This window comes from Bidens hawaiensis, unplaced genomic scaffold (genome assembly GCF_021521415.1).
Source record: "Bidens hawaiensis isolate Kalapana, Puna unplaced genomic scaffold, B.hawaiensis_p1.1 tig00004617_1, whole genome shotgun sequence".
Taxonomy (NCBI): Eukaryota; Viridiplantae; Streptophyta; class Magnoliopsida; order Asterales; family Asteraceae; genus Bidens; species Bidens hawaiensis.
This window is the reverse complement of record NW_027491281.1, coordinates 456,680-469,325: the sequence shown is the minus strand read 5'-3', so window position 1 is coordinate 469,325 and position 12,646 is coordinate 456,680. Positions and strand designations below refer to the sequence as shown.

The 12,646-nt window shown below is 37.3% G+C and overlaps 1 protein-coding gene across 1 annotated transcript; it reads left to right on the top strand.

The window, feature by feature from the left end:
- The first annotated feature begins 4,945 nt into the window (after positions 1 to 4,945).
- On the top strand, positions 4,946 to 8,794 carry LOC143627172 (uncharacterized). Its single transcript, XM_077097055.1, has 5 exons — positions 4,946 to 5,091; positions 5,175 to 5,845; positions 6,178 to 6,299; positions 6,413 to 7,528; positions 7,952 to 8,794. The coding sequence occupies exons 1-5, from the start codon at positions 4,946 to 4,948 to the stop codon at positions 8,792 to 8,794; spliced, it is 2,898 nt and encodes a 965-aa protein (XP_076953170.1).
- The last annotated feature ends 3,852 nt before the right edge of the window (positions 8,795 to 12,646 follow it).

Below are 12,646 nucleotides of genomic sequence, written 5' to 3'. Positions count from 1 at the left end.
GATCTATAAATTTCTTAGATATGAGTAATTCTATTTGGTATCACAATATTGTTTAATGTGCATCAACTACATCAAATTGGCTGTAATTTTACTAATTGTTATATGAAAACAACAAATATTTGTAACGTGTTTTTATTTTTAAGTTACAATGATTGTTTGTTTTAGATTCTTTTTTCATACCCTTCATAAATTTTTTGTTGTTATTTTATTTTAAAGTTTCCTATTTTTTGTTATGTTTTGTATCCATACAAAAAGAATTTGTAAATAAAGTGTGTGTAAAAGACAGAGAAATGCATATTCTGATTCAAATATCAACCACGTATGAAAGCTATTCTATTAACGAATAGCCCATCTTCATGAAAGAATATAGATTGTCAAATGGTGGTACCTGTAAGTTTATGTTTAGTGAGGTTGAGAGTAAGCTTATTGTTTTACAGGCAACAATTAGTTCTATTTCATTCGTATCAATAAATTGTTATTGTTATTTATGTATAAAAGTACACATCTTTGGCTGATATCTTTTGCTTCGACTTTTGTTTTACTTCAATCCAATTTTACAAGTAATAACACCTAGAGAATTTATTAACCTGTTTTATTTTGATGGTGATTTATTTCCATCAAATTTCACTCCAGCATTTCCAATTTCTGTCATGAAACAACCATCTTTGCAACTTTATTTGGATTCATAAATTTTGCAGTCAAGAATCTCTTTAAAATCGGGTCTTCTGTGCTTCTATATTCACTTGAGTGTGCATCGCAGATTCAAACTTTGAACAACATTGTTTTTTAAAATAGATTATGATTGTGATTTTGAGATTAATCGATTACCATTATGGAAGAAGCGAGCTTTTGAACATATTCTTCATCTGGGTCAGTTTAAGTTAATGATGTTACGATTTGCCTTTTTGGATCTTTAACTTTTTCTCCTATTGATGTTCATTTGGATTTGATTACCAGATTTGAGAAGCTTATAATGTTTTCACTTTTCAGAAAAAAGGGGTATACTCGCTACTACTTGTGATGGACAATTTGTGAATTATATGACCGGATTTTTTAAGATTTAATTACTTAAAGTATTGTATAATTTGTATATCAGGTCATAAATGATATTTTTCTTTCTACTTACTCACATATCGAGCTCGCATAAGAAACCGAAGGAAATAACTCAATAAACTTCTTGGAATACTTTATCTCCAAACACTCATACAGATCGACCAACATGCTGTAGGTATGCTTTGACTTTTGAGGTCAAATGTAATATTTTTCATAAAGTCTAACAAGTAGTCACTTAACTTTTGAGTAGAAATTCCTATTTTGGTGGGATGGTAAGACACTGAGGGTGTAAAATAGAATACCAAGAGTTAGAATGCAAAATTTTGCTCCTCAAAAAAGTTGAGAGAAAAACTTTTTGTTTTTCGATAGCAATTTGTGTTGATAATACAACCGGTTTTAAAGCAAATCATTTCATATTGCATGTAAAATGATTTGAATCCCTTACTAAATATTTATTATTTTATTCATCTACTTCGTGTGATACATAGATTACTAACCAGCTTTTAGAGATTTATTTGCAAGTTTCTGAGTTATTATTGTAATTTTACTTTGTACCTATTTAATGTAACACACAACTTTATTAATCAATATAATTCAAGTTGTTAAACCCTTGTAGTATACGGGTACCAAACCTGTAACATCCCGTTTTTCGAGTTTCGGTTAATAAATGAAATACGAGTTATTATGAGTTGGGCTAGTGTTGGGTTAAATGGATATGGGTTATGGACTTGGGTTATGAAAGAAAGAAGAAAAGACCATGGGCTTAAGCCCATGATCCATATATATATAAACCATTAATCACCCATTTAATTTATTTCACACACATTCCATACACCTCCCAAAACACACACTTAAGCTCTCTCTCTAGTCTCTCTCTCTCTCTCTAGCCGATATCACCAAGAAAACCGATCTTGATCCAAGGTAATGATAGTATGATGTTGTATGGGCATAACCCGTTAGATATAATCATGAAACGACGAGCCAACACCGTTAAACCGTTTAAGTCACGAGATCTGGATGGAATCGGGTATAAACTGGACCTAAGATGAGCTTAGGGATCGCTCTAGCTCAGATCTGGACCGAACGGGGCGAAAAACGGTGAAAATGAGATAAAACTCGTTTTTCCGGTGAATCCGCGGTTTTCCAGCGGCGGCGCCGGAAAAGTGTGTACGAGGTTAAGAGATGTCAGGGAATGTTCTGACATTCCCTGACCTAACCCTAATTCATTAACGGAAAGTTAACGAATTAGAGGTAATTCGTTAACAAGGAGTTAACGAATTGGAAGCAATTCGTCAAGCGATTCGTTAAAGGAAAATCTAACGAACTAGACTTAATTCGTGTTTAAATTCGTTAAAGATAAGTTAACGAACTAGCTCCAAATTCGCTTTGACCATTCGTTAAAAGAAATAACGAATTAGAAGGTCCAGTTCGCTACTTGGACTGATTCGTTAAGGGTCCAGTTCGTTAAAGGGTTCAATTCGTTACAAGAACCAGTTCGCTAAGATAAGCCAATTCGTTAAGAACCAGGAAACGAACTAAAAGTTTGATAAAATGACAGAATGGTCCCTGGACTTAGAAAAGAATGATTTAATTACAAAGAAGCCCTTGGACTTTTAAGTAGCAAATTAATTAATGATTCAAAATGCTAATGGAAAATGTGATAAGACAGTTAATAGAAATAACTAGACTAGAAACGCGATGTGAGTAGTGATAGTTAAATTGATACGTGTAATTGTTATACAGTTAGTCGAGCACAGCTAAGGAAAGGAATAACAATTAACGGTGAACGTAATCGAGTACAGGTGAGTTTCTAGCCCCACTTCCTTGATATGTTTTCGGGGCTGTGTGCATACTCAATGTGATAGTTAATACACTTAACTTAGGTGGTAAGTGTATGTCTTGTATGATTTACATATGATGATTTCTTGACGCGGTGTGAACGATCTTCGGATATTGCATGTGCCGTCAAGTGGTAGTTAAAGGTATGATTGTTATGTACGATGTATGAATGATGTATGTATGAATATATTTGATGTATGAATAATGTATGTGTGATATGTGATGGTACGTGAACGCTCTTCGGAGATTGAACGTATTGTCCAGGAAAGTATGTAAAGGGCAGGTATGTTATAGTAGTACGAATGTAGGGAACCGACCCTAATAGTATCGGAGAATGTAGGGAACCGACCCTAATAGTATCGGCGAATGTAGGGAACCGACCCTAATAATATCGGCGAATATAGGGAACCGACCCTAATAATATCGGCGAAGTTAACAGGGCGAAATGCTCTTTAAAACGTATATGTACGAATGAAAGTATTACGTAAGTATGAAAGAAAGGATGAAAGTACGTATGTATGTAAGTATGTAAGTAAATATGAAGGTATGTAACTTCGGGTGCATATGTAAGTATGTGGATGTATTGAATGTCGTCTGATTAACTAGAACACACTCAGCGTAGCTGACTTTTAGTATGCACGCAGGTTAACAGATTGAGACATCTGGTTTGAGCATGACACATGGCAAGATTGAAGAGGCTGGCATCTGAAGATTTGTCATGATGTTTCGATACTATGTTTTATTTATGTTTTAAAAGAGACAAGTTATGAATATTTGTAATGAATGGTTGACTATTAATATTATTCCATGAAAGTTTTAATTAACTCTGATATTCAGAACGATGTTTATGAGTAAATCCAACATCCAAAGTAGGGCACCAGTAACGGGGCCTTACAAAACCTAGTAAAGAACTAAATAGAAAAAATCTAAAGCCTAAAACAAAAATCTACAACTAAATCAAATGATTAGATGGAGTTGTTACGAGTTCTCTTAGAAAGGAGTTATGTAACAAGATCAATCAATTTAATTTATGAATAATTTTTTAATTAGCGGTTTTTTAATTTCCCACTCTTTTTGGATTCCTAATGTGTGTGTGCGCGTGCGCACGCTCATGTGTGTGATATTTTTAGAACTCTTATGAGTTGTGAGAACTCAAATGAGTTCCGTATAGCATTCTTTTTCACATATATTACATGTCAGTTACATTTATAAAATAAAACATTTTATTATTTTGCACGAGTCAACTATTGACACATGTGTAACGAGCTTTTACACTTTGGCATGAATATGCAATGAGTGTGTTATGTGCTTGTCTTAGTTTCGGTGGTAACAGAGCACCTACCTTCCGGCCCCGCTAATATGGATGCAAAGGAGCTAAGAAAAACCCAAACTCAAGCCTAGTCTCATATATATATATATATATATATATATATATATATATATATATATATATATATATATATATATATATATATAGGATGAGTATCATTACAGAACTGTTAAATTATTTAAGAACTTGAAAGAACCCTTAAAAATTAACATTTTTTATAAAAAAATTTTGTATGTTAATGTTAGTTGAGTGTAGCTTTATCATTTTTTATATCAATATTTATGATTACAATTTTGAAAAATAGTTTTTATACATATCTATGTTTTGTTTTACACCTATATAAATTTGTTAGTACATAAATTTTAAACATATGTAAACTTGTTATTTATATATGTAATCAAAAATTTTTATATAAAATATGATAAAACTACTCTTAAATAATGTTAATATATAAAAAAAATTAAAAAAATGTTTGGTTGTGTAGAGTTCCTAATAGTTCTTAGCTTTTTTAGAGTTCTTAAATGATACTAACCCTATATATATATATATATATATGGGTATTTAAAGTCGGATATCCATTCGGACAGTAAAACGGATATATGAATTTCTAAAATTAAAATAAAAACCTAACTAATATTACTTAACAATAACTAATTTCCCAAACCTGGATCACGTATTTGATGAGATGGAGGTTGGTGATAACATCAATGTACAGGAGGCGTGATGGATTCAGGGGCGGTGTCGTCTCCGGCCGTCGGTAATATAAACGGGGGTGAAGCTGTCAGTGGTGTAGTCCCAACTGATGGCCAAGATGTGGAAGTGTCTGCCACATTTCGAATCGGGACGGAAATTGGGGCAGGCTTGGAAGAGTTTGGTGATCTCGTCAGAAGGGTTATCATTGGTGAGGGCAGTTTTTCTGTTTCCTCATGAATTTTTTATCCGTTAATATTAGAGGGGTGGGCGAAGTCGGAAAAGCCGACTGGATTCGTGGTTTAAAAACGTGCAACGGCGTTCATTTTGTAGCCATTCAAGAAACAAAGAGGAGTTGTGTATCGTCTTTCTTGGTTAATAGGTTTTGGGGGAGATCAGTTTTTGAGTTTGACTCGGTGGATGCGATTGGTAGGTCGGGTGGGGTGATTAGTATTTGGGATCCATCTATTTTTTGCCGAACGGGATTCGTAAAACACCGGAGGTTTATGGTGACGAGCGGGCTGATTCGGCCGTTGGGTTGTCTTATTAATATTTTTAATGTCTACGCACCAAACGACCCAGGGGAGAGGAGGATACTTTGGCAAGATATGTTGATGGTGAGGGGGTCGGTTACCGGTTTGTGCATCTTTCTTGAGGACTTTAATGAAGTGTGCTGCCCCGAAGATAGGCTAAACTCTGAGTTTGTTGCTTCGAACGCGGCCACATTTAATGAGTTTATTGAAAATGCGGGGTTGGAAGAATATCTAATGGGAGGTGGTGTGTTCACGTACAGATCCGACAAAGGTGATAAGTTTAGTAAACTTGACCGGGTGTTGGTATGCAAGGATTTTATGAGTGTCTGGCCTCTCGCCTCGTTGACCCTTTTATCTAAAGAGTATTCGGATCACATACCATTGCTTCTGTCTTCTGTCGGTACAAATTTTTGGCATATCCCCTTTTGTTTTTCAACTCGTGGCTTGATTTGTCGGGATTCGAGGAGTTCGTGAATTTTCAGTTCTGCTATTTCAAGTTTTCTGGCGCGGCGGACCTGGCAGTAATGACTAAGTTAAGGTGGTTGAAGTCTAGAATCAAACTTTAGTTAACAGCAGAACGAAAACAAAAGGAGGGGGTTTATTTGGAGAAAAAGAAGGCGATTAAAGAAATCGAATCGATCGGGGAGGGAAGACTTTTAACAGAGGAAGAGTTGATCCGGAGGTTAGAGTGTATGACCTTTGTGAAGGATTTTGATCTTTTAAAATATCTAGATCTTAAACAGAAGTCACGGGTTCGGTGGGCGTTAGAAGGGGACGAAAACTCTAACTACTTCTATGGCGTTATTAACGCTAATTTGAAGAGTAATCGTTTACATGGCCTATTGGTTGATGGGGTGTGGATTTCGAATCCAATCATTCTGAAAGATATAATCTTTGATTTTTTTGCTCAAAAATTCCAGGAGCCGGTCGCGGTTAGACCATCGCTGGTCTTATTTAACCTGAATAGGTTAGAGTTAATGAGGCTAATTCGTTAGTGCAACCGTTTTTGCTTTTGGAAATCAAGGAAGCCGTGTGGGACTGTCATAGTGACCGGGCTCCGGGACCGGATGGGTATAATTTTAAATTCTTGAAAAGGTTTTGGAACAGTTTGCAGGGGGATTTCGTTAAAGTGTTTAATGAATTTTTTGACGCTCAGTCTTTTAGTTTTGGTTGTTTAGCGTCTTTCATTGCGTTAATTGCCAAAGTAAAGAACCCGGTTTCGTTGGGTGAATTTCGTCCGATAAGTGTGGTGGGATGTTTAAATAAAGTGATCTCTAAAGTGCTCGTTGGTCGATTAAAGAAGGTTATTGGGAGACTTATCTCAGAGGAGCAATCTGCCTTCCTCGCTAACCGTAGCATTTTGGACGGTCCGTTAATCCTCAATGAGCTTTTGGCTTGGTTGAATCGATCAAAGAAGAGGGGATTGATCTTCAAGGTGGATATAGAGAAGGCTTATAACTCGTTGAATTGGAACTTTTTTGATTCGGTTTTAGATCAAATGGGGTTTCCATCAAGGTGGAGAAAGTGGGTATCGGCTATCTTGTCGGCGAGTCGGGCTTCGGTCTTGGTTAACGGGTCTCCGACTTGGGAGTTTCAATGTTTCCGAGGTCTCAGACAAGGAGATCCGTTGTCCCCGTTCCTTTTTGTTATCGCGATGGAGGTGCTTACGGGGATGATGAAACGAGCGGAAGAGAGTGGTCTTTATTATGGGCTAAAGTGCGGCCCGTCGGGACCGGTTCTTTCCCACTTTCTATACGCCGACGACGTGGTGTTTGTTGGAAAGTGGGACAACGAGAACGCATTGAACCTGTGCCGAATTCTAAGGTGTTTTTACTTGGTCTCCGGGTTACGGGTAAACTTAAATAAGTGTCATGTGTTTGGTACTTTTGTGGATGATCCTGAAATGGAACAACTCGTGGGTGTTCTACGGTGTAGGATTTGTGTTATTCCATTTGTTCATCTTGTCCTTCAAGTTGGGCGGAACATGAACGCGATCAGTGCGTGGGACGCGGTTGTGGAGTTATTTAAAAAAAGATTGTCCAGATGGAAAGCCAAATCTCTCTCTGTTGGTGGTCGCATTACGGTGATAAAATCGGTTCTTAATTCCTTACCCACTTATTAATTCTCGTTGTTTAAAGCTCCAGTAGGTGTGTTAGAAAAACTCGAGCGGTTGAGGAGGACTTTCTTTTGGGGAGGCTCGGTGGAGAAAGCAAAAATCAATTGGGTCACATGGGACAAGATTACAGCTCCGACTAAGTTCGGGGGCCTCGGTTTAGGGCGGTTGCGTGACACAAACTTGTCGTTGATAGCTAAGTGGTGGTGGAGGTTTAAAATGGAGAAGGGTTCGTTATGGTGGAAAGTTATTTGGGCATTCCATCACTCCTCGAGAGCGTGGTCGGCTATTCCGGCCAAATTATCTTTACCGTGCCCCTGGAGTCAAATTGTTAAAATTGATTCTTGTCTCCGGAAATCGGACATTATTATCAAAAATTGTTTTCGGCAGCAGGTTTCAAGTGGATACTCTACTTGGTTCTGGTTGGATGTGTGGGTTGGCTCTCTTCCTCTTTGTGAGAGGTTTCCGAGATTGTTCTCGCTTGAAAGGTATAAAGGGTGTGTGGTCGCGGACCGGTTATACATGTTGGACGAATGGATTTGTGGTAGGTGGGATTGGGTTAGAAGTCCAACTAATATGGCCGAAGTGGAAGAGTTTAGAGGATTGTTGATGGTCTGCCAAGGATTATGCTTGGTGCATGGGAATGATCAGGTGGTTTGGTCATTGGACTCTTCTGGTGTTTTTTCGGTTCAAAGTTTGAAAGCTCATATCGTTGAAAACTCTTTCGCGATCCCTGAATTCGTGTTTGTTTGGAATAACTTAGTTCCAAAGAAAGTTGGGTTTGTAGCGTGGAGGGCGGTCCTTGGGCGTCTACCGACATTTGATGCTTTAGCCAAAAGAAATATTCCGGTAAGTTCGGTCTTGTGTCCCATATGTGGGGAAGTTGACGAATCGGTTGAACATGTTTTCGTTTCGTGTGGCCTAGCCCAAACGGTGTGGAGCTTAATTGCCCAATGGTGTAATATGCCGGACTTTTTTATCTTTTCTATTCGTGATTTGGTGGACTTACACAGGTTTATCCCGGTGCCCAAAGATAAAGCGAAAGTTTTTCAAGCAATATGTTTGGTCACGGTATGGTGTTTGTGGAAGAAGAGAAACGCGCTAGTGCATAACGGGTCTCCCATTCAAGTTACGACTCTTTTAGAGGAGATAAAGGTGATGGGCTTCCTTTGGTTTAAGAACAGGTCGCACAGATTCGGTTTGTCTTGGGAAGATTGGTGTGGCTTCCGGGTGTAGTGTGTTGGTTAGTATTTGGCGTGTGCGGTTTTTCTTATGTATTTTTTTCGTTTGCCCACTTTCACGGCCTTTTTGTTTTTGGTGCTTGTTTGTATTGTGATGTTGCGTCTAGCTTCTTGCTAGTGTTTTATATAAGTTGTTTTGTTGGTCTTTTCAATGATTTGCTTCAACTGTAAGGAAATGGGACACCTAAGCTTTGATTGCCCCAAGAAACAACCCGTTGTTGGAGGTGATGTGTGAAAAACGTATATAATATTAAAAACCAAGTTTTACCGAATTCACCTAAAAAACCACACATAATCGGTAAGTGTACCGGACGCAATGTAGCTACCAACTAAGAACGGATATCGAAACTTGGACACTATGGGTAAACTCTAATTATTAAACCTAATGATTACTAACCTAGACTTTCTTTTGATTTTTTATAATTTTTTTTATATTACTTAAACTAATAAAACGTAACTAATTATAAAGTAACAAAACATAAAACTTTATAAAAAATTGGGTTTTAAAACAAATATGAGAAACGACTACCTAGGTAATGAAATCCTACTAGTTAAAATTAATAGTTAACGAACTTGACATGGTTGAAAAACGATATCTTAAAAATATGACACTAGAGACCACTAAAAATACGCTATATCGTCTCCCGACCTCACCAACGACACCCTAGAACTGTAATGACATGTGAAGCCCAATTGCTAAAGGTTTGGATCACCTCCCGATCTCACCTTACCTAATAATACTATGGTACCCCAAAACTCAAATCATCTCCCGGTCTCTTCGAATACAATATATATTAATATAAAGGGGGTATTAATAATTAATTTGAACACAACTTGTATCACAATAATCTAATGAACCTTGGATAACTCACTCCCGGTCAATTATTAACCAAACCCGCAAAAGACAAAGATGACACAACACTGAATTGCCTCCCGGCATCTCTAGAGATAGAACAATAAAATCTAATAAACTTTTATAAATTATTCATACGGTTATTTCGACCATAAACCCCAAACAAGTTGAAAACACAAAGTAGACAACCTAATCATGCATTTAACAATCACCAAAAACTATTAAACATAAGTGGAATAAATATTAAAATAATAAACTAGATTTGATTACTCAACCATATCATAAACAAACCAATTAAATACCTTTACAATAACATCAAATCAACCAACGTCAAATAATAGTTCGTCAAACAATTAATCTAACATAGTACTCAACCAAAACCTGGGTAGTGTAAAGTATTTAACTACTCATAAAAATGTATGAAATAAAAATAAAATATACGATATTGTTGTTCATTGAAAAATATATATAAAAAAAATAGATAGTAGCCACCAACCTCTTCACGTGCTACACTAAGACTAAGGGGTGTGGGGCTTCAATGGGGGCGCTAAAGCCCCTCCGCTCGCGCCCCCAGGCGCTAACACCACACCACCAGGGGCGCTAGCGGGGCGCTAGCGGGAAAAACAAGGCAGACGTGAGCTGGTTAGCGGGAGAAGAGAGAGAGAAAGTTGTATTGGTTTTAGCAAAAAGAGCCGTTGGGCTCTTAAAAATTAAAAAAAAAATATTTTCTTAAACTTTTAATATATACCTTTATAAAATATACTCCATTTCACAATTATACACATTTCCTCCTAAAATCCTCTCAAAATTAACACAAAAAAAATGTCGTGGTACTCGTCTGATTCCGACTCCTCCGAAGAGGATGATTTGCTTCTTCATGTAGGGGGAGTTTTGACCGCAACCGTGGTGGATCTTTTGCAAAATCAAGCCTAGCAACCTCGAGTCCCGAGAGTTAGAGCACCACCTCGTGATTGTGATCGATTGAGTGCTAACGATACTTTGATTAGGCATTATTTTAGCCCTCAACCGGTATACGAGGAGTCGGATTTTCGAACTCGTTTCCGAATGAGCAGACAATTGTTCATGCGTATAGCAAGTTATTTAGAGGCACGGTATCCCTTTTTTCAACAAAGGGAGGATGCTAGGGGTCTCCCCGGTTTTATCTCTCTTCAAAAATGCACGGCTGCTATCCGTCAATTAGCGTACGGCATTTCGTCGGACGCTTTGGATGAGTATTTACAGATGTCGAAAAGGGTTGCACGTGAATCCCTTCATTTTTTCTGCCAAGGTAAAAAACATTAATTTTAGTTTTTATTAAATATTTATTACATTTTTTAATATATATTATATGTTTATAGATTATTTTAATGCCTGTAACTATAGATATATATATACTTATATCGTATTTATATACGTAGGAGTCATATCGATTTACTCTCGGAGATATCTGCGTAAACCTACAATGTATGACATCCAACGCATATATGAGGTGCACGCAGAAAAACATGGTTTTCCTGGGATGCTAGGTAGCCTCGATTGTACGCATGTTGGATGGGCTATGTGTCCAACGGCCTGGCAAGGTCAGTTCCACCGTGGTGATCATGAAGGGCCGACCCTTATACATGAGGCGGCGGTGTCACAGGATCTTTGGTTTTGACATACTTTTTTTGGTGTTGCTGGGTCAAATAACGACCTTAATGTTATCGATCAGTCACATTTGATCAACGACCTTATCGACGGGGTTGAACCACCTCAAGCTTTTGTTGCAAATGGAGAACTCTTCAAGTACGGGTACTATCTGGTCGATGGTATTTACAACGAATGGGCTTTGTTAGTTCAAGCTTTTACAGATCCAATCGCCGATAAACGGAAGTATTTTACGAAGAAGCAAGAGTCTGCTAGAAAAGATATTGAAAGAGCTTTTGGAGTTCTGAAAAAACAATATTATGTGCTGGCGAACCCGATACGTTCTTGGACTCGGGAGAGGATAATGGACGTCGTCTACACGTGTCTGATCCTACACAACATGACGTTAGAAGACGAGGGCAAAGCTATCTGCCAAAACTACCAAGGTGACATTCCGCCACAACCGTCCACAATCAGTGATCAACAAAGACTTCATAACATAGCAAATATCAAGAGCCGTGAGATACACGAGAATCTTCGACATGAGTTGGTTGAACATTTGTGGGCGATGCGACCCGATGATCTTGTATTAGATTAGTGTTATTATTAAGTATTATTGTTTATTTAATTTTTAGTATGTTTTTTTTTGTAATTTGAATTTTAGATATTAATGTGTTTTTTTATTAATGTGTGTTTTTTTTAATATTTTATGTGTTTTTTTAATAATATGTTATTTGAATATATTTATAAAAAAAAAAAAAAAAAAATTTCGCTGGAGCCCCTGCTGGAGCCCCTCCACACCAGGGGCCAGGGGCTCCACCAGGGGCTCCAACACCCCCTTATCCAGTTTCTCTCTTTGTCACACGTCATAATATTATTGGTTCTTGCCCCCACTAAAGCCCCCACACCCCTTAGTCTAACCAAACTAATATTTTGTCTTCTTTTTTGCTCTTCACGTGCTACACTAACCAAACAAAGAGTATTTTATATTATATTCTTCGGCTTCTTTCTTTTCCTCACGTCAATAATAATAATAATAATAATAATAATAATAATAATAATATCCTCTCTTCTTTGGCTGCACTTGAACCCTCAATAATTGTCAACAAAAATCGTTCCCCTCGTATCCGTCAACCACCCTCACGTGGCCTTGGTAAACCAAAACTTCAAGTCCTCTCTTGGTCTGCGGATTTTTTGTATGTGACTTTTTAAAACCCCCAAATAATATATTATTATTATCTTTAGCTTCACGTTTCTTTTCTTTGACATCCTCCTGCCGCTCTCTCTGTATAATATATAAATATATTTTTGTGGTAGGGTTTCTAATAATTCTCTATAATTAACAAAACTTGAGTTCCACTCCAAACT